Below are 21,001 nucleotides of genomic sequence, written 5' to 3'. Positions count from 1 at the left end.
AAAAACTCAAATTGGACTTCTAGAGATGAGAATTATACATCCTAGACGAAAATTACAATGAATAGGATTAACAGGAAATTAGACATTGCAGAAGAGAAGATTAATAAACTGGAAGCCATACCTAGTGGAAACGATCCAAAGAGAAACACAGCAAAAAAAAAAGGCCAAAAATATAAATATTAACAGAGAATCACTGAGCTAAAGAACTTCAAGCAACTATACATAAACAAATAAATACACACACATATAATTGAAGTCTGGAAGATGTGGAGGATGGAAATAGAAAAAAATTGAAGAAATGACAACCAAAGTTTCCCCAAATTTAATGAAAAATATAAACCCAGAGATCCAAGAACCTCACAAACCCCAAGCTCAAGAAACACAGTGAAAAGTATACCAGGGCAAATCATGTTCAAATTATTTAAAACTGGTGATAGATAAAAATCTTACAAGTATCCCAAAGAAAAAATTATATTACATACTAAGGAATAAAGAATCATAGAAGATCTCTCTTCAGAAACAATGCAAATCAGTGTATCAAAACCTTTAAAGAACTGGGGAAAAACTGTAAAGACAGAAGTCTATACCCAGTGAGAATACCTTTTAAAAGGTCAGGTTTTAAAGAAGGGTTCTGTTCTGAACTTTTCCATTGCTCCTCAGCATTATATGGCAGGATTTTAAAGTTTATTTTATTGAAGTATAGTTGATTTACAATGTTGAGTTTAAATTCTGCTGTACATCAAAGTGACTCAGTTAAACATGTATATATTCTTTTTCATAATGGTTTATCCACAGGATATTGAATACAGTTCCTTGTGCTATACACAGTAGAACCTTGTTGTTTATCCATTCTTCTACAATAGTTTGCATTTGCTAATCTCAAACTCCCAATCTTTCCCTCCCCTGCTGTTCCTTGGCAACCACATGTCAGTTTTCCATATCTGTTGAGTGTGTTTTTGTTTTGTAGATATATTCATTTGTGTCCCATTTTAGACTCCACATGTAATTGATATCATGGTTATTTGTCTTTCTCTTTCTGACTTACTTCTCTTAGTATGATAATCTCTAGATCCATGTTGTTGCAAATGACATTATTTCACTCTTTTTAATGGCTGAGTAACATTCTATTAGGACTGCCTAGGTGGCACAATGGTGACGTATCTGCCTGCCAATGCAAGACACACAGGTTCAATCCCTTGGTCAGGAAGATCCCATGGAAGAGGAAACGGCAACACACTCCAGTATTCTTGCCTGGAATATCCCATGGACAGAGGAGTCTCGCAGGCTACAGTCCATGGGGTTGCAAAGAGTCAGACACAACTAAGTGACTAAGCACACACATATACACAATATTCCATTGCGCATATACATTTTCTTTATCCATGTATCTGCTAGTAGACATTTAGGCTGTTTTCATGTCTTGGCTATTGTAAATAGGGCTGCTTATGAACACAGGGGTGCATGAATCTTTTCAAATCTTAGTTCTGTCTGGTATATGCCCAGGAGTGGGAATGCTGGATCATAGGACAATTCCATTTTTAGTTTTCTGAGGAACCTCCACACTGTTTTCATAGTGGCTACACCCCATATTGTGGGTGTTTCTTTTTGACAGCCACAAGAGAGGGACTACATCAGTGAAAAAGATTTGAAAGACAGCTGAAATCCCATTTTTCCATGTAAAACCAACATTCTAGTTCCTAGTTATCAGAGCCTGAATGATCTCTTCTTAGGTATTACTTTCCACAGTGCTTATGGATGCTGCTTGTACTGTAAATTGTATAGTACTCTCAAAGTACTGTTGCTTGTACTCTCAAATTATGCTGGGACTTCTTAGATGGTAAACAGTATGATCTGGTATTACCTGTCAGGCCTAGCCTAAGATCTTATAGATATTAAGTATTCCATGAATAACTCCATAAAAGTCTACTTACGAACCCTTTGCTACCAAAACTGACCTGTGTGCAACTCCCCCCCAATGTGGTTTCCACCATTTCGGTAAATAACGGCTAAACAGGGTTTCTTCCCATGACCTTACTGCCAGCCAAAACATTATTAAACACTAGTGTGTATTCTTGAGTGTTCACATGTACAATAGTGACCTTATTCTTCTCCTTCCACTGTGAAAGTGAAAGTGAAGTCGCTCAGTCATGTCCGACTCTTTGCAACCCCATGGACTGTAGCCTACCAGGCTTCTCTGTCCATGTGATTTTCCAGGCAAGAATACTGGAGTGGGTTGTCATTTCCTTCTCCAGGAGATCTTCCCAACCCAGGGATTGAACCTGGGTCTCCCGCATTGTAGGCAGACGCTTTACCACCTGAGCCACCAGGGAAGTCCTTCCACTGTAGTTACCATCAATTCAATATAGTCAAAAATTGGTGAAGTTCCCCCAAACACATCAAAGTGTTTAGAGGCAATGGCCAGGAGTAGACTATACAGAAGAGAAATTCAAATATTTGACTGTGAAGAAATAAAAGTCTGTCCACTGAGATTTAAACAGGGCTTACGGAGGTGGGAATAGATATAAATAATAGTGGATATGGCAGAGGGGGTTGTGCAGGCAGAACAAACACAAAGATAGAGGCAAGTATTTTGAAAAAATTCAAAAGATAACACTGATAAAACATATTATAAAACATATTAATTTCACCAACTAGTAAAGTTCTGAGTATACAGTAGATCAAGTGAAAGTGAAGTCGCTCAGTCGTCTCCGACTCTTTGCGACCCCATTGACTGTAGCCCACCAGGCTTCTCGTCCATGGGATTTTCCAGGCAAGAATACTGGAGTGGGTTGCCATTTCCTTCTCCAGGGGATCTTCCCGACCCAGGGATCGAACCCGGGTCTCCCGCATTGTAGGCAGATGCTTTACCATCTGAGCTATGGTAGAAGCTCTGAGGGAAGCCCATACAGTATATCAAGTACTTGTTAAATAAGAACTTCAAGATCAGGATAAACACAGTTATGGTGGGGATGGAAGGATAATGAAAACAGAGAAAAGGAAATGTGTGTGAAAAGAAAATCACTTCTTTAAACACCCAAAGAAAGCTGACACGATGCCACAGGATCACTTACTCACACAAGGAAGGTTTCCAGCAGTATATACAGCAGAACATAATCAAGTAATAAGCTATGGTTCAACTGCTCTAATCAAGGCAAAGTAAGATGAATAAGAGAAATAAGAGCAGAGGACAAAGTTCTGTGGATAGAAAGAACCGCAAGGCAGAGTAAGCCCTTTAGGAACAGAAAACCCCAAACTTCCGACACAGTATTTCCAATGAACATCCTACAATATGAAAATAATAAATATACAGAAACATTTAGGAGTTGAGGAGTCCAGCCAACAGTAGGTAGAGAATATACCTCAAGCATTGTTACAAAAAAAGATGTTATGTATTAGCTGTATACATAACAACTGAAATGGAAAAGGTGGCAGAGAGTTGAGGCCTGTTTTATTTCTGATAAACAATAGTTGTGTTGCCCCAGTGTAGTATGCCTAAGAGGTAGAGTATTTAGCAGAAAGACAACACTATCTGGCCACTACATATTGCTAAGCAGCCAGCCAAATGCAGGCTCTAGAAGCAAGTCGGAATTAAGCGAAACCACGTAAACATGCTGTTTGTGTGATCAGCGATCCAAAACCAGCATCCAGAGGAACCGCAGAGTAAATATAGCAGTTCAGATTACATAATCATACTCTATCATAGAAAGCTCAGAAACCAAGAAATTTAAGACTAGTTATGTAAAATGTCAGCTTGATTCAATCAGGAGCAGATGAGCATGAAACTTAGCCACATCCAGTGAGAGATTTATTAATCCCATAGCATAGTTACTGGCACGGGAATAGACAAGACAGATCAATAGAACAAAACAAAGACCAAGACTAGACAAAGTTTCTTTTAATGTATGATAAAGCAGGCATTTCAAATCACTGGTCAAAGAGAGTTGGTAAAGCTAGCTATTTGGAAAAAATAAAAAGCTGGATTCCTAACTTCCTTCCTACTACCCCCTCCCCCACACTCCATACTAAATTCCACATAGACCAAAGATTTAAATACAAAAGGTTAAGCCACAAAAATCCTAGAAGCATGAGTGAATATTTTTTACAAACTTAGAATGAGAAGGTCATTTCAAAAATGATACAAAACCCAGAACTCTTAATATATTAATTACTTTGACTATATAAAAAAATTAATAGCAAAATATTGAACATAACGTGGAAACAAAACTGGAAAAACTATCTGCAACACAACGAAAGGTTAACATACAAAGTGTTCAGGTCAATAAGAAAAAGACAAAGGCTTCAAAAGAAAATAGGTAACACACACAAACAAGCAATTCACAAATGGACACAGAAATGACCAATAACGTTTGAAAAGTTATTCAATCTCACTAGTAATCAAAGAAAAAGAATGTGATAACATTTTCCACCTTTTGGAAAAGCCTGGCATCCAGGCAGTGGAGGAGACCAGAGGGCCGGTATGCACTGTGGGTGGGAGTGGAGTACATGCACTGCTGTTAACTCTTCTGGAGAGCTATGTGGTGACGCCAATCAACTGAAAATGTCCAAAACACATGACTCAAGCAATCCCACTCAGGAATTTATCATCAGGGGATAATTACACATCTTCACAGAAGACATTATACACCTGCATGTTCACTACATCCCGCAGGCCATCTACTGTGTTCAAGGCCTTACACACATTATCATTTAATCCACATAACAACCCCATGTTACTATATTTGTATATTCTAGATGAAGAACTGACACTTTGTTAAGTAAGTTATCTCAGGCAATAAAACAATATACCAGGTGTCACTGAAAATGTTCAGGTATTTACTGACTTTGAAAGGTTCAAAACATGTTGAGTAAAAAGCAGATTTACAGAATAGCAGGTAAAATCATGTGTTTATGTTTATGGTTAAAAACAAATTCTTCTAAATACTAACAGAAACCACCTTTTATTGGTAGAATTTATGGTGATGTTTCTTCTTTATAGTTTTTCCAGAGTGACTGGATTACTCGCCACCTCATCAGCTGTTGAAAAGATTGTGATGTCTAGTGTCCCAGGTGGAACTGAGAGCCATATACTGACCCCAGCAGGGGAGCTCTGGGTAGAAGGGAGTCACTGATGGGTATTTACAACCAAGTTGGCTTCCAGGGACTCATTATGTTAGAAAGTAGGTGACAGCTTTCTGAAATACATTCACCTTGACATTGGATAATGCAAGACTCATCCACACATTTAATGCCCACCATTTAAAAGCCTGAGGTTCACACGTTTAAGAGACCATGAATGAACACAAATGTCCATTTCTACGCTCATCTGGCTCATCCTTAGTTCCATCTTGGTCTTCCCTGGTGGCTCAGTGGTAAAGAATCTGCCTGCAATGCAGGAGACCTGGGTTCAATCCCTGGGTTGGGAAGATCTCCTGGAGGAGGGCATGGCAACCCACTCCAGTATTCTTGCCTGGAGAATCCCTATGGACAGAGGAGCCTGGCGGGCTACAGTCCACAAGGTTGCAAAGAGTTGGACACGACTGAGTGACTAAAATTTAAAAAAAAATTTTTTTCCAGTTTCACCTGGAAAAAAAGAAAGGCCACAAAACACAACATTCTTCACAGAAATAACTTTGTCTTCACATCTAATTAAAACTAGAAGTCTAATTAAATTACTGTTGCTATGGCTAGGAGAACTCACAGTTGGTCCCAAGAGTCACTGTAGCTTGGAAAAAAAAACTTGGTAATGAGAAATCTCTATCTTTAGTTACACACCCAATCGAAAGTAAAATACTGAAAGAACTCACACCAGCACAACTGAACCTGGGTCAGTTTCATGGGGGGACCTGCTTTAAGAGCCACTTGCAGAGGAACAGCTTCTCCGGCAAACAAACAGGGAGTGAATGATGTCACCCTTCACACACATTCCTTCTTTCCACAAAAAATCTGCTTGCCTACCATGTGCCAGACCCTCTTTCGGGCACTGGGGACACAGCAGTGATAACACACACTCTGTGCTTGTGAAGTTTGTACTCTGTGAACACACTTAACAGAAATCTAAAAATGAAGACTGAACATGCGAGATATTCAACCTACAGAAGACAACCTGTCACTGAAAATAAAACTGCAAAGGAGTGTTAAAACTTGGTCTAGTAACTAGCTGGTTGGGAAAGTAGGCACAAATCATTTTCTCTCTTGGGAATCTATTATATTTCCTCAGGAATAAAACTGTATCATGCTCCTTCACTCACTGGAATAATGAGAGTCAAATGAAGTAACAAGGCACTGGTAACTTCATAAAGGCTGAGAGTTGAAGGTTCAGGCTTCCAAACCCAACCAGGAAACACAGGGATAGACAGGACATGTGTAAGAGAGGTCTGGGACAAACCCGGGCAAAGCTCTTGTGAGCAGGAAGAAAACCTTAACAGAATGCAGTTTTATTAAATAAGGCACTGCCTAGGATCACACAACGTGAGCCAAAAATAAGATCACAAATGTTCCAGTTCTCCTGGAGACTATCCTTAGAAATAAAAGGGCTAGACATAAAACAGCATACAAGCTTGCAAACCTATTCAATTATTCAGTTTCCTGGGAGGCTGGATGATACAGAAGAGAGCACTGGCTTAATACCTGGTCAACTTCTGGCTCTGCCAATAGCTCTGTGAATCTGAGCAGTGCAACCTAACTTCACCACCAAGGTGACGAAGCTGGAACAACAACATTTCTAACTCTGGTAAGCTTTAATATTCTATGACTCACTGATAATTTCACAACTCAGTTTGCTTTTCCACTGCTCTGTCTTCGTTTGGGGAAAAAAAAAAACCAGCTCCTTGCTCCACAGTAGTCTAGCGTCAGCAAGAAAGGGCGACAATAATCCTGTATCTAGAAAACTCAACAGCCTGGTGGACACTCACTGAAAGAAACAAGGGAGAGAGATCTCTGATGCCACTGTCCATGCAATTAAAACCTATGGACTTGAGAACAGCATCGAAACATGTATATTATCACCAGCCCAGGTTGGATGCATGAGACAAGTGCTCGGGTCTGGTGCACTGGGAAGACCCAGAGAGATCGGGTGAGAGGGAGAGGGAGGGGGGGTCGGGATGGGGAATACATGTAAATCCATGGCTGATTCATGTCAATGTATGGCAAAAACCACTACAATAGTGTAAAGTAATTAGCCTCCAACTAATAAAAATAAATGGAAAAAAAAAACCCAAAACCCTATGGACTTGACCACTAAGAGAAACCTGCAGACCATCACACTAAATCAGTTTGCTAAACCTGTTAGACTGTCTAAAATTAGTAATCTGTTTTCTTAGTTTACAGAAGCATCTTACAGAAGTAAAATTAAGCTAAGTAAAATTTTTTAGTTTATAGAAGTTAAATCTGGGGGACAGTGTTTCTAGAGACAGGAACAGCAGTGAGAAGGAACAGGATCTTGAAAGGGGGCTATCATTTTTACAGGAAAAAAAGAGTAAACTTCAGCAAGGCAGACCATTTCACTAAGTTTATAAATCTGGGCCAAAATGGGTGAAAATAGCCCCACAAATCTCAACAGACCTTGAGGGTATTAATGCCCCACCACGTTAAAATAATGTGAGTCAAGGTACAGCATAATTTAATCTCCTTAACAATCCAAGATCATACTGTTGACTAAGGAGGCAGAAAAGTATTTTAGAAAGATATTCATTAAAAAACAAACAACAAAAACTTTGGCACTTAAAAGGGTAGGCATAGTTTTTGAAAAAGTCATTTTCATGGGATAATTCATTTCTATTCATGCCTAATAAATCAGTTAAATTTCAAAACTGTTAGGATTTAATTTTTACATCTTAGTCTCATTTCAAAGAAAAGGAAGTGATGAAAGGGTCTGCACCAGTTGCCAGCTAACTGAACCATAAAAGCTCATGGCTCCCGACAGGGTGTGGAGCCCAGCCCCTGACTCTCTCTGCGACAATCACACGGGCCTTCCTCCAGATTTTTGGAGGCATTATGCTCTTTTTAGCCCCACATCTGTGAACATGTTGTTCTCTCTGCCTGGGACACTCCTACAGGAAAAATTCGATTCATCTTTAAGCACCAGCTTAAATAATTTCTCAGAAGCTCTATCAATTGCTTTTTCCCTTCTTGGTACTTACTGTATTCGTAACTACATATTTGTTTAATGTCTATTTTGTCTACTGGTCCATAAAGGCAGGGATATTGTCTGTTGTGTTCTATATCAGTTCCCAGGACCCAGTACAAGGCCTAACATGTGGTAGGTGCTCAATAAAAGATGGTTGAATTAAAGAATAATAATAATATTGACCTTTATTGAGCACTCATGATATATAAAACATCAGTGCCACTTTATAGATGATGGAAGATCACAGAGGCTAAGTAATTTGCCCAAAGTTACACACCTGATAAGCGGCAGAGCAAGGATTCAAATGTCTGTCTGATTCAGACTAAGCATTTGCTGACTACTCTTTCTCTAGCACTGTGTGAGGCAAAGAGTGAAGTTGAGGGGCATGCTTGTACTATCTTTTAAGAAGTCTATAATCTGGAGAATACCAATGGGATAAATGAAAGTAAATACAGAATTGAATGCTACAGTAAAGCGCTGGGTTACACAGCGCTGTTAAGTGCCATAGGAGAGAAGAGAAAACACCAAGCAGAGCTAGAAAGGCTTCAGACAGGAGGAATGCCAGGAGAACAAAGAAGCAACAGAGCGCGTGGCAAGATAAAGCGACTGGTGAGAAGGTAACCTCAACTAGAGCAGAGAGTTAATGTAGGCCAGGAAGTGGGGCAATGCTACTTTAAAGAGATATGCACGTAATAAAAAACAATTCAATAATATTTCTCTTCTCCTTCATTAAGCTTTAGGTTTTTTTAAAAATTTGTTTTCGCTGTGCTGGTCTTCGTTGCTGTGTGGGCTTTCTCTAGTTGTGGCGAGCAGGGACTCCTCTGGTTATGGTGCACGGGCTTTCCAATGCGGTGGCTTCTCTTATTGCAGAGCACAGGCTCCAGGTCATGCAGGTTCAGTAACTGTGAGCCCTGGGCTCAGCAGCTGTGGCTTCCAGGCTCTAGAGTACAGGTTCAACAGTTGAGGCACACGGACTCAGCTGCTCTGAGGCATGTGGGATCTTTCTGGACCAGAGACTGAACGCATGCTTCCTGCAGTGGCAGGCAGGCAGATTTTTTACCACTGAGCCGCCAGGGGAGCCCCAAGCTTTAGGTTTATTTTGCAGTTTTATACCTATGGCTGATTCATGCTGGTGTATGGCAGAAGCCAAGACAAAACCGTAAAGCAATTATCTTCCAATTAAAAATAAATAAAAATTTAAAAAAAGATACTTTGGATAGACAGTCTCTCCCTCATCAGACCCAGGTTCTTTCAAACTCCAAGTCCAAGAACATAAGTAGAACATACTCATTAATCCAGATTTGGTTCTTGTGAGTAACCATACTCATTCTCCTGGAATATTTCAGCTATGAAGAAAAATTTTAAGTGCATACACAAATACCTGAGCATCTAACTAGTAATCCGTTAGAAGCTTTGTGAAAATAATCATCATAAAATACCTTTAATAAAGGATGAATACACACCAAATCCTAATTAATCTTCACAAGAACCTTAAGAGGTAGGTATTTAATCTTCACAAGGACCTTACGAGGTATGTATTAGTATATCCATTTTATAGATGAAAAAACTGAGATTCATTAACATTCATCTGTCCCTGGTCACCACTAAACTTTGAATCCAGGTCTAACATGAGATCACATTCCTTCCTAATCACCGCCTAAAAGGACTCAAATTAATATTACTTGTTAGTATCACTCATATTAACAAGTTAAATTTTGCTGTAATCATGAAGGTTAAAAAAGAAAAAGAACACATATGCTTCTTACACTTCTGCCAATCTTGACTCACTCTCATTCTTGCCACCCCCGCCCAAGGCTGTCACTCAACTCTGCCAAGTGATGAAACCAAATACATTTATGCCGCATCTGTCTCCTTTTATGCACATGTTCCTCGGGAGCTGGTATTTACCAGCATCATTTGGCTGACAATTGGGCTCTATGGACACAGAAACAGATCAACAGGCTTACTAAGAAGTGACATAAATCCTATATATATGGTAGGATTCAAGGTTTTCAAAATGTTTTCTCTTCAAAGTCTTTTGATAATACTCCATTTTACATGATGGGGAGTTGAGGCTTAGAAAGGATAATTGAGCTCTGTTGAGGGAACTATGACCTTAAGGAGCAGAGAGGAATTCACAACTACATGACTTACAGCTAGGGTCTATAATCTTGCCTTACCTCTAAAGCAAATGAATTAACTTAAAATATCTCTATGCAACCTTCCAGATGCAGCACCAAGGGACATACATGTTCTACACCCAGCTCTTGGCCTGTAAGCAAGTTATTTAGCCTTGTTGGTAAGAGAGCTGACCAGCTAATCAGCCTAGCAATCTATGATTCAAACTGTTAAGCACATTATCAGCAAGAGTTCAATTTTATCCTTGTTGACAGATGTTCAGAAAAATCTGCTCACAGACTTCATTGTCTTCTAGCTCCTGAACTTCTCACCCCTGGGCCTTCTCACCTCAGATTCCCCTTCAATAAGGTCCAGGAGTCCTGGAGTGTTCCTTGAAACCTTGAGCACTTCAAGAACAAAAGATGGTCTGCCCTGCCATCTGTCCTGCTCCGGACTGGACATACTCTTCCAAGACCACAGTAATGGTTGAACTCTAAAAGGATAACTCCTCTTGGCTCTCCATTTCCACATCTGGTTTATCTAGCTCTAGTCTCATGTCAACCACTAACTGTTAAAACACTTTCCCCAGTAAGCACCATTAGCAGACTCCTTCCCCATACTTCCTGTCTCTTTCCTTCCCCTACAGTGAGCTATCTTTTTAACTAGGTTTTTCTGGGAACCTCATTCGTACTCATCAACTACTTCTCCCCAGCAGAAAGTCTCTGCTGATCATCCCCTGAGCACATCAAGGACTTCCCTACCTCCAAGCCTTTACAGGTCTCCCTAAGAATTCCCTCCACACCTTGGTTCTCTCTTCATCCATGAGGCCTTTCCAGACTACTGCATTGCAGTCATCATGCATTCTTCTAAAATTCTTTCAAACTCTCAGCAAACCATCACTGAACAGCTAAATCCTTAAGATGACAACCATACAGATTTTTTTAATGTTTAACTTTTCTTTTGCACAGGCCAAAATTCCAAAAGTGTTTAAGTGAAGGATAGCTACACACTACTTTAAACAAACATTTTGATAAAACTTTTTTTTTTTTAATAAAACTTCTTATTTGACCCTCCAAATAATCCTAAAGCTGACTCTAGTAAAATGAACAAACAACAACAAAACTATAAAGGTCAGAGAAGTCAAGTGATTATCTATGATCATACAATACAGCTATGAAACAGCAGAGTCAGGATTCAAATCTAGTATTGTGCTTAGTCACTCACTCATGTCTGACTCTTTGTGATCCCATGGACTGTAGCCGTCCAGGCTCCTCTGTCCATGGGGATTCATTCTCCGGGCAAGAATACTGGAGTGGATTGCCATGCCCTCCTCCTTCCCGACTCAGGGACTGAACCCAGGTCTCCCACATTGCAGGCGGAATCTTTACTGTCTGAGCCATTGAGGGAAGTCTGAGTATTAAGATTTCTTTTTTGAATTTTGTATATAACATGCTTATGACGGGAATCCCTTTGACAAAGAGCAGGTACCAAATAAACATTTGATCTGAATTATCTAAGAAGTACTAAAGTTAGTTAAAAATTTCCTTCCCAGTTCAATTTCTCTTGGCATTTCAGGATAATCTTACTGTAGAACTAGATTTGCAAATAGGCTCAACTATAATATTACAACTTAGTTTTTTAGAACATTCAGGAAAAAAGAGCAAAACTCTTAACAAAAGCAAACATGAGAGATGCATAAGCCCTAGAAGGAAAAAAACATACATTTTCTTCTAATGAAGAAGAAATCTAAATCTAAATCAAGCCAAGTAATCACATGTTAAGTTTCTAACTAGCACAGGGCTGAGTATATTTATGGAAGGCTGACCATCTATTTTCAAACACACAAGCAGCCACTACAAAAAGAAAAAAAAAAAGCCTCATTTTTGGCAGAGTACTGTAGGGAAGGAAAAGGAAAACAAATTTACTGTTAGCTATGTATTTGGTTTGCTTTTGGACAAGCTAGTAGCTTTGATTAGCATTAGATTTTTTCCAATCAACAAAGAACAATAAAGTATTTTTGCCCAAATAAGAGTTAAATTTCTCGTAAATATATGGACAAAAAACACGCCCATTATCTTTAAGAACACTCTTATTTCACTGAAGCAAGCTCTGGAGGTGGTAACAAATTACCCCAGATGTGAAATCCAGGCCATGTTCAAGTTCAACTGGGAAGCAGAACAGCCACAATTTGCTTCTAAACTTGGAATCAACCAATAAACATTTGTGATCACAACCTCTGGCCTCCTCTTCTTCTATATAAATCACAGAATTTATTAGACATTTTCAATCTAGTCCAAAACTTCTCATGTTGTAGATGAGAAATTGAGGGCCAGATATTGAAATGCAAAACAGAAAATAAATTACATTCATAGAAAACTTCCTCAGCAAAACACCACGGGCTCTGAATGGAAGATTCTGTCTTTGCTATGGTTTCTTGAGACTGGGGTTGAGAACAGAGAAGGAAAAATAGCGCCAATCTTAAAAAAAAACAAAAACGAAAAAACAACCAAAACACCCCCATACGTCCAGCATTCACCTAACAGCCTCTACAAATATGAAGTTTATCATGAAGATTCATCCAACCCAGCTAGCTCAAAGCCACATACTATTAACCCAACCTTGACTGTAGTCACCACTACAGTGTCAGAAGGAAAAAAAAACAACCAAAAACACCTGCCTAGAACAGACTGAAATTGACCAATTTGTTCCTCAAGCCCCATTACTCATCAGAACCACCTACATACAGATCAGTGAGGCCACAAAGACAGCAGGTAAAACACGTTTTCCACTAAGTGTTTAAAAAGGAGTATAAGATAACAACAAAAACACAGGTTAGAGAAAGATAATTTAAAAATTTTTTTTTTTTTTAGAAATTTACAAATGCGGTATCTGTTTCATAATATTTTTGGAGCCACTGACACACAGCCTTTTGCTAAAAAGGCTGTATTTTTAGTTATATGTCAAATTTGATATCTGGTCTACCTTAACTTCTGGTCTAACTTAGCTTCTAATTGTATAAAACATCTGCACTTCATTTCTTTAGTCTGTAGGCAAAGTCCACTTTCTAAGAAGAGAGAACTTTGAGGAGTAGGAAGAGGAAATGTGATTCTCCTGATCTGACCACTACAACTCAGCATTAAGCACTGCCCTTTCTTTGAGAATCACAAGAGAGTAACAGGCCAACTAGGACAAAGTTGTGGGGCACGGTCTCTGCAGTCACTCACTGAGAACCCAACGTTTACTGGCAGGAGTTGATTTGAAATCAGGAGAGTGCAGAAGAGGCTGTTAACTGCTTCTGTGAACCTAACACAAAATATCAGATCAAAACAGCAGGATGGGGAGCCTATTATTATCACCATTACAAAAAGAAAATTGCCAGTAGAAACTGACCAGTGTTTTTAATTTTCTAATTAAAAATCACTATGCACAGAGTCAAATACTTGAGTCAGCAGAGAACTTACCTAAGTGTTACCCTGTATCCCCTTTGAGCCATTTATTCTATGTGGCTAGCTCTCTACCCTCAGCTTAAACAAACCTCAGATGATAACTAACCCTTCCCCAGATAAGTATACTTCATCAACTTGGCTGACACTGCTAACTGAAATCCCCAACACAGAAGTCATTTTAACATGTCCTAGGGGTTACAGGTCTGATGGATATACTGTATGGGGGCAGAATCCTCAACAGGATTTTGCTCATTCTGCTCAATTAGGACCAGGAAGGAGAGCCTACAGAATTCCTATTCCTTGACCTCAAAACGAATGGATGAAACAGGGCTCAAGAGAAGATTAACTAGAGGGTGAGGGTGGGAGTGCTGGGGAAGGTAGTATAAAGAGAGGCTGGGTACTGCAATAAAAGAGGCAGTTAGAAAGTTTCAGGGCAGTTAAAGGCACTGACCTTCAGATTTCCGGGTGTGACAAAGATCCGCAACAGGCTAAGTGCAGCCGCTCCGTAAAGCCTCCAACAGGCACATTCAGTCCTGTCAGCCTGGACTCAGTCCTGCCAGCACCAGCAAACAAACACACACATTCTTCTCAGAACTGACACCCCATACAACAGGGCCTCACTACAGGGCCTGTTTTATTTAAGAAACCAGACGCTTTGATGTTGGGGTAGAAGTTGTGAAGTTACACGTAAACAGTTAATGACAGGAACAGAAGGACAGAGAATGAACCACAGTTCCTGGCTTTATTAATCCTAAGTGTGAAAAGTTTTAAGGAAATTGTCAAATGGTCTGAACTCAGGAAGAGAAGTAAGGAAATTATGTCAGCCACCGCCATAACTCTGGCCAAGGCATTTCATCTGTTTCTTTAAGACAGAGTTTCAGGCCTAACCTCAAAGGGGTGCTTATAGAAGGAATGTTTTGAAGCAATCCAACTTAGCAACCAACATTAATAAAATTTCTAGGCTTGCTCAACTTCTCTCTTGCACAAAGGTTATAAATGTCATGAACACTCTAAGCATTTAAAGGAAAGAATCAGTTAAAAGTGTGTCATGAAAAGAGTTTGGGGTTAAAGGCAAAAGGAAGGTTATTTATTGAGTCTAAGAAGAAAAGCATTTATAAATACACACACACACACTTAGTTGCTGGATTTCATGACTGAAGAGACCAAGTCTATATAGGTCATTACAGCACAAGGTCTCCTAAAACTTGAAGAATATAAAAGCACTCTCACGCTTTAGTTCTATTTTGCTTTCTGAAGATTAAACGCCAGCATAGTCTCACAAAGGTAAATAGGCCACAGGAACAGGTCTAGGAGATATGCTAAAAACTTTGAGGCTTTTCGTTCTCCAGTTTGAATGATCTCTTCTTTGTATCTTGACACCTCCAATATCTAACACATCTTGGACAGCGGAAGACATTCACCTACATTGATTACATGAAGGAGGCTTGACATGAACAGCAGGTTATCCCTATAACAAGTAAGAAGAGAACCAGGAACTTTTGATTCTTCTTAGGAACTGAACCCTGTTATCTTACAAAAAGCTACTCTAAATGGTACTTTCTCAGTTGTAAAAAGTATACAATATTTCTAATAGAAAGTTAGAAAGTTGTTCAGTCATGCTGATACATTTATTTCACACTGTCTATAAAGGCTCTCACAACACTAGATCTCTTCAACAGAGTTCAGGATGATTCATTATGACTTCTAAAAATATAGAATTGCAAAGCAGAAGAGACCACTACATAACAATTCTTGGTTAAGGTGGGTGCACCACTAAGAAATGCTTTATTCAACTGTTTCTAAGGTGATTATTATTAACAGTGGCTCCATTTACATATACATGCTATAAAAAAGATGGGATTCTGAAGAAACTGTAGACGATTAAGAAATACAAAAATAGTTCTCTTAAAGAAGGTCACTGAAAGAAGACTTAAAAAGCAAGTTTTTTAAAAAAAATCACTGGAAAGAGTAACTAAATAAAATGAAAGAAAGGGGGAATAATATATATATATATATATATATATATATATACTTCAAAGAATGAGATTTCAGATCTGCTCTTGAGTAGATCTGGCCTAAGCACCTCCTGGGCCAGTTTTTTTTTTCCCCAACGTCTTGCTTTAGAAATCAATATATTACGAATGACATATCAATTCAAACCAACCAGGGAAGACTCTGACTAAAGGAATAAACCCAGGAGCAGCAGCAGGTCCTAAAGGTAGGTCAATCAGCAAGAGAAGAATCCAAATATGGAGTAAGAATGCTGTGTCTGGAATAAGAATGTTGTGTCTGTCTGGCTCAAGGAAGGAAGTGGTCCCGTTATAAATTAGGCATTGGTGTTGTAAAGCCTTTCTCCACTCCCCACTGTGAGATGGAAGTCTACAACATTCTTCTTTTCCTTGTCAAACAGGAAGGCTTCCCAGTACTCATTCTGCCCTATGTGCACCCAACCTGTCCCGCAGGTCAGCATTAGCTTGGCCACCTTTTCACAGCTGTTGTTTGGACTGCATTTAGCAACAGTTTTCCCTGACTGCTTGTGCTTTGGCTGCAATTGTCCTGGGTCCCCAGAACAAAGAATTCTGCACAGATAACTAGTCCAGGCAGAGGAAGAAAGATCAAGGGGAGACTGAAGTTGGACTGATTAGAATGTGGTTCTACAAAGACAAGTGCAGTCAGCCACTCACTTATCTCCCCACTGCAACTCTCTCTGAAAGAGGAAGAGATATAACAGAGAAAATGCACTGAACTGAAAAGACATTATGCAACAAATAAATCGTTAATTCTAGAAAAAATACGAGGAAGATGCCCAGGTTGCACTAGAGCAAGTAGCCAGGACACTGACTACTGTCAATCCAGTAGTGTGGAAAGGTTTGAGCTGCTTGTCCCCAGAGACAGAACTGTCACAATTTCTAAAGTTTTCGCCTAAGACCTGGCTCAAAGGAGAATCTCTGCAGTGTTTCTTCACCGTCGAAAACCATTGTTATAACAGTATGGAGACATCCTGGTTAGAGTCCAATACCAAGACAGAAGACTAAATTGAAGGCGTAAGACAGATCACATACTGTAATCCCACGGACAACCTTGTTCCTTTAGCTATTAAAATACACACAGAAACCTAGTTACTGCTTTGGTACTTCTGAACACCCGCGACCAACCCTGAAAGTTCTGACCCCACGAAGACACACCTTTGCTTCTGCGCAGCCCCAACTTCTCCAACCACTTAAGAGGTAATTAACTCCTGCAGCTTCCTGGTGCGGGATAGCGTTACTCGATCCTAATTATTCATACAGACAGAAAACAACAACGCTCGACAGATTTTGACAACTTAAAAAAAAAAAAAAGAATGCTGTGAAAGTCTAAGCCGGCCTCCGCTGTGACGAAACACAGCCGCCTGGGCCGCGACAACCGAGGGTCGCTCGCCCGGCCCGACTCGGCCCTCCTGCAGCCGCAGTTTCGGGGCCGCGGCCCGGTGAGCGCGGGCGCCGCGCGGCCGGGGGGGGGTCTCTTCCTCGGGGACGCGAGGCGCGCGGACAGAGAAAGAGGGGCCGGTTGCGCGGGCCTGGCGGGCGGGCCTCCGGGGGCACGAGGGCCGGTGTCTCGCAGTCCGGGAGGTGGCCGGACCTGGCGCCCGCTCACCTGGTGTGTGTTGTTAGCCAGCCTGCTCACGAAGTCCTGGACCCCGCCGCAGTCTTCGTCCTCGCCGGGCGCGCTGCGGCGCCAACGGCCGCCGCGGGGAGCCGGGCCCCCGGGCGCGGCCGCGCGCAGCCCCCAGCTCACCCCGACGGGGCCGGACCAGCGCGACAGCGGCGCAGCGGGCGGCGGCGGCGCGTCCAGCCGGTCCTGGCCGAGGGTCGCCGACGGCAGCAGCTGGAGGAGGAAGAGGAGAAGGCCGAGGCCGTGGGGCCAGCGCGAGAGGCTGTCGGCAGCTCCCCCGGGCCGCTCCATCGCCGCCGAATGCCTACGCCGCGGACACCTGCAGCCGGGCGCTCCCGCCCACCCCCGCCGGCGCCGCGCCACACCCCCGAGCCCGAGCCCGGCGCTCCTTGGATACGCGGAGCCGGGCCTCTCCGCCCCCATAGGCTGGCCGCTTGTCCTTCTTCCCCAGCCCACTGCTCATTGGCTCGCGTCGCCTCCGGCTTCGGGGGTCCTGGATTCGGATGCCAAGATGCGGGACTGATTGGCTGGAACGTGGCAGAGACGGTTGAGGTCATCCCCCGCTCTCCCCGCGTCTCCAAGGCCGGGCTTCCAGAGTTAAGAGGCGCTTCTTTCCTTCACAAGAATCCCCCCCCCGCTCCGTGACGCCCCGACTCCCCAGTACTCTCTCTGGCACCCTCAAGTTGGGCTGGGTTGGTCCCCTCTTCTCCCCCAGAGACACCCCTAAAATTCCTTTGGGTTGCCGCAGCGCCTGAAAATTTTTCTCAGGGAATCCCTGAGCTCGCTCATCTGGAAAAGGGGGCTCCTTCACGAACCGGTGCTTCTGGTTTTTAACCCCCGCACTTTGGAGCGCCCATTGTCTACTGCAGCAGCCGCCTTGCTGACAGAAGTGAATGCGAACTGTGTGGGCTGAATCTTGTGAGGCACATAGACATCAGGACATCCGTGACTCACGCAAGCCTGGTGAAATCGCTTCTCACTCACTTTTCTTTTAGGCAGGGAGTTAGGCCAAAACAGGAATTGCTTATTGGTTTTCCTGGGGTTAGAAAGTAGCTTAGACGTTAGGGGCAGGTAAAAGGGTGCAATGCAGGTAAAAGGGTGCAATATAATTGCCCAGTGCCTACTTTAGACATTATTGCGTAAATGCACATTTATCTTTATCAAAGTACTTTAACCCTTCAGTGAGTGCAAGGCACAAGTTTGATTTTCAATATATGATATCCCCTAATTTAGCATCCTGCCTCCAATAAATAAAACAAAATCCCTACACTGTTGCCTTTATCGCAGAAACTGCATACATAACTTTATTCTGGAACATGCAGTGCAGGTAAAACCAGTTCTGGATTTTCTCCTTACTGACTTCATCCCTTCAGAATGCCAGAAGTTGTTCTGTAAAATAGGGAACAAATAGACACAAAATATTACACCCTAATAAAGTCACTAAAAATTACTTTTAACACTTACTGCAGGTAAACCCAAATGATAATATATATATACAAAATATTACACCCAAATAAAGTCACTAAAAATTACTTTTAACACTTACTGCAGGTAAACCCAAATGATAATATATTTATTGTAGAGCAAAATGAATGGTTCAGTGCCCCCAATCCTAGTGTTACATTAAAATCCTCTAGTCACATTAATTTGCAAACAAAAATTTACTGTTTTAATGTTTACAAATTTACATTTTGCCAGAACAACCATGGTAAGGTGTGACAAGTGAAAACATAATTTTGAAAGGTAAAATCACTGGAATAGTCTTCCAAGTTATCAGCTACTGAACTGACAAGATAAAGCTCCATGAAAACTGGTGAACAATTTGTTCTTTTCCATTAACTACAATGTGTCAGATTTTTAAAATACAGATTATTTTTTAATCTATGCCAAGTGGGGAGTAGATCACAAGACAGTCAGTTCCAGTAGCATGTGATTAGCTGGAGAGAGAAGACAGGCTATACAGGAATATTTCTTTGTTTGGGCCAATACATGAATGGTCTATTGTCTTACTGTCTGAAAAGAAAAAAGCCAACTCAACAGTGCCATCTCCTGGAGAAATTACTAAATACCCCACTATTTAACTCATATTGTTGGAGTTACTTAATATATTGCTTTTAGTTTTCATTATATGCTTACAGAATATGTTGCCTTCTTCAAACTGTACTAGCTGCTGGGGACATGGTACCTGGCATATGGCACTCAGTGTTTGAGTGAATGAATTATTTCAGTATTTCACTTTTGTCTAATGACACAGGCACTAAATACAAAAGTTGCACTGTCAGATCTCCTTTGTGAAATACCACACCTAAGATCTTACCTTACTTGCAAGACTAAAATATGTAAATTTATCCTATTACTAAAACCATACTATTCTCCAAGATAAATCCTATAGCAGAAAGATGAATTGAAAGCAGGTACACATCACACAACCATTGTTTTTGTTAATAAGATTATGTCTCTTATTTAAACAGACACAAAAAACCTTAAAGGAAATTTTAAGTCTGCAGAAAACTACAGTCGATCTCTTTCAGTAATTCTGTAATTGGAATTACAGAGGGAATGAATTTTGTTTCGCCTGTACAGTGCAAGCTGAGACTGAGAGCTACTTTATTCCTTAGTATTTTTTTCTTCCCTACATAATATACATGATTCCAAGACACAACTTCACCTCTCCCTAAAGCATGTTTAGTCCATTGCTGCATTAATCTACACTGAGTTAAAATGGGTATTTATTGTTTAGTTCTCCCTACTAGAAGCTTCATGGGAACACAGACCATACCTACACCACAGCTCTATCTCCAATGCCTAATACCTTACTATATTTTTAGTACTCAAATTTGCTAAATCTGAACAAATATTAGTTGAGATGATTTTTCAATGGCATTTCCTATTAGGATTTAAGAAGTGAATGTGAGAGAAACTAACCTCATGATTATGCTGTATTTAATATATCACTAGAACTGTTTCCGGAACACTGGTGACAATATACCTCTAGTTCCCTCTTTACCTGTGTATGTTTCAAGCAAAGCTTTTTTCCCAAATGTTTCCCATCATTGCAGTTTCCAAATGTATATAAGGACATGTTTTTTGCTAGAAAAAGGTATGAATTTAATATGAATTCAGCCTATTCAAATAATCAGAATTTTAAGGCAATAGAGTAAAATTTCCTAGAAATATTAATGAAAATAATACACAATCAATTATGCATTATTCACATATGGATTAGTCATGTTGTGGATGATATATTCTCAAATCTCATTGAGGTTTCCAGGTATCTTGGCTTCTCATACCTGGCACTTTAAAAATTAAGAGCTGATGATTTAAAACCAGAAAAATCTGTGTTCAAGTCCCAAGAGCTTAATTTTTTGTGCCTATGGTCACACATCCTTAGATTCTTCATCTGTTAAGTATGACGTTACAAGTAAAGATACCTACTTCACACGGCCATTTTTTAGGCTCCAATAGATCTCTTTAAATAATCTCAACCAGTTATATAATGGCTGCTCTAATGGGGGAAATTCATAGTATATTTCAAAGTCTAATGTAAACTAAAATCAATTTTTGATTACCAGCGAGACCAAGATCATGAATTCACTTCTTTTATAGTGATTGACTTCATTAAAAAAAATCTCATTCCGAATTATCTATTAAGGCACAA

At 40.6% G+C, this 21,001-nt stretch overlaps 1 protein-coding gene and 1 non-coding gene across 5 annotated transcripts in view; both read right to left on the bottom strand.

Annotated features, from left to right (window-relative positions):
* Window positions 1–17,694, bottom strand: part of SORT1 (sortilin 1) — a 66,035-nt gene extending 48,341 nt beyond the window's left edge. For all 4 annotated transcript variants that reach the window (XM_065907506.1, XM_065907526.1, XM_065907516.1 and 1 more), the window contains exon 1: window positions 17,326–17,694. In XM_065907506.1, coding sequence (XP_065763578.1) covers window positions 17,326–17,634 — 309 coding nt within the window. In that variant the 5' untranslated portion in view covers window positions 17,635–17,694. The remainder of the gene's footprint in view (window positions 1–17,325) is intronic.
* TRNAC-ACA (transfer RNA cysteine (anticodon ACA)) lies at window positions 2,259–2,330 on the bottom strand. The gene has a single exon. It is a non-coding gene; the product is annotated as a tRNA-Cys (tRNA).
* Window positions 17,695–21,001: the final 3,307 nt, after the last annotated feature.

Source organism: Muntiacus reevesi, chromosome 1 (genome assembly GCF_963930625.1).
Source record: "Muntiacus reevesi chromosome 1, mMunRee1.1, whole genome shotgun sequence".
Lineage (NCBI taxonomy): Eukaryota > Metazoa > Chordata > Mammalia > Artiodactyla > Cervidae > Muntiacus > Muntiacus reevesi.
This window is presented reverse-complemented; position numbering and strand designations above follow the sequence as displayed.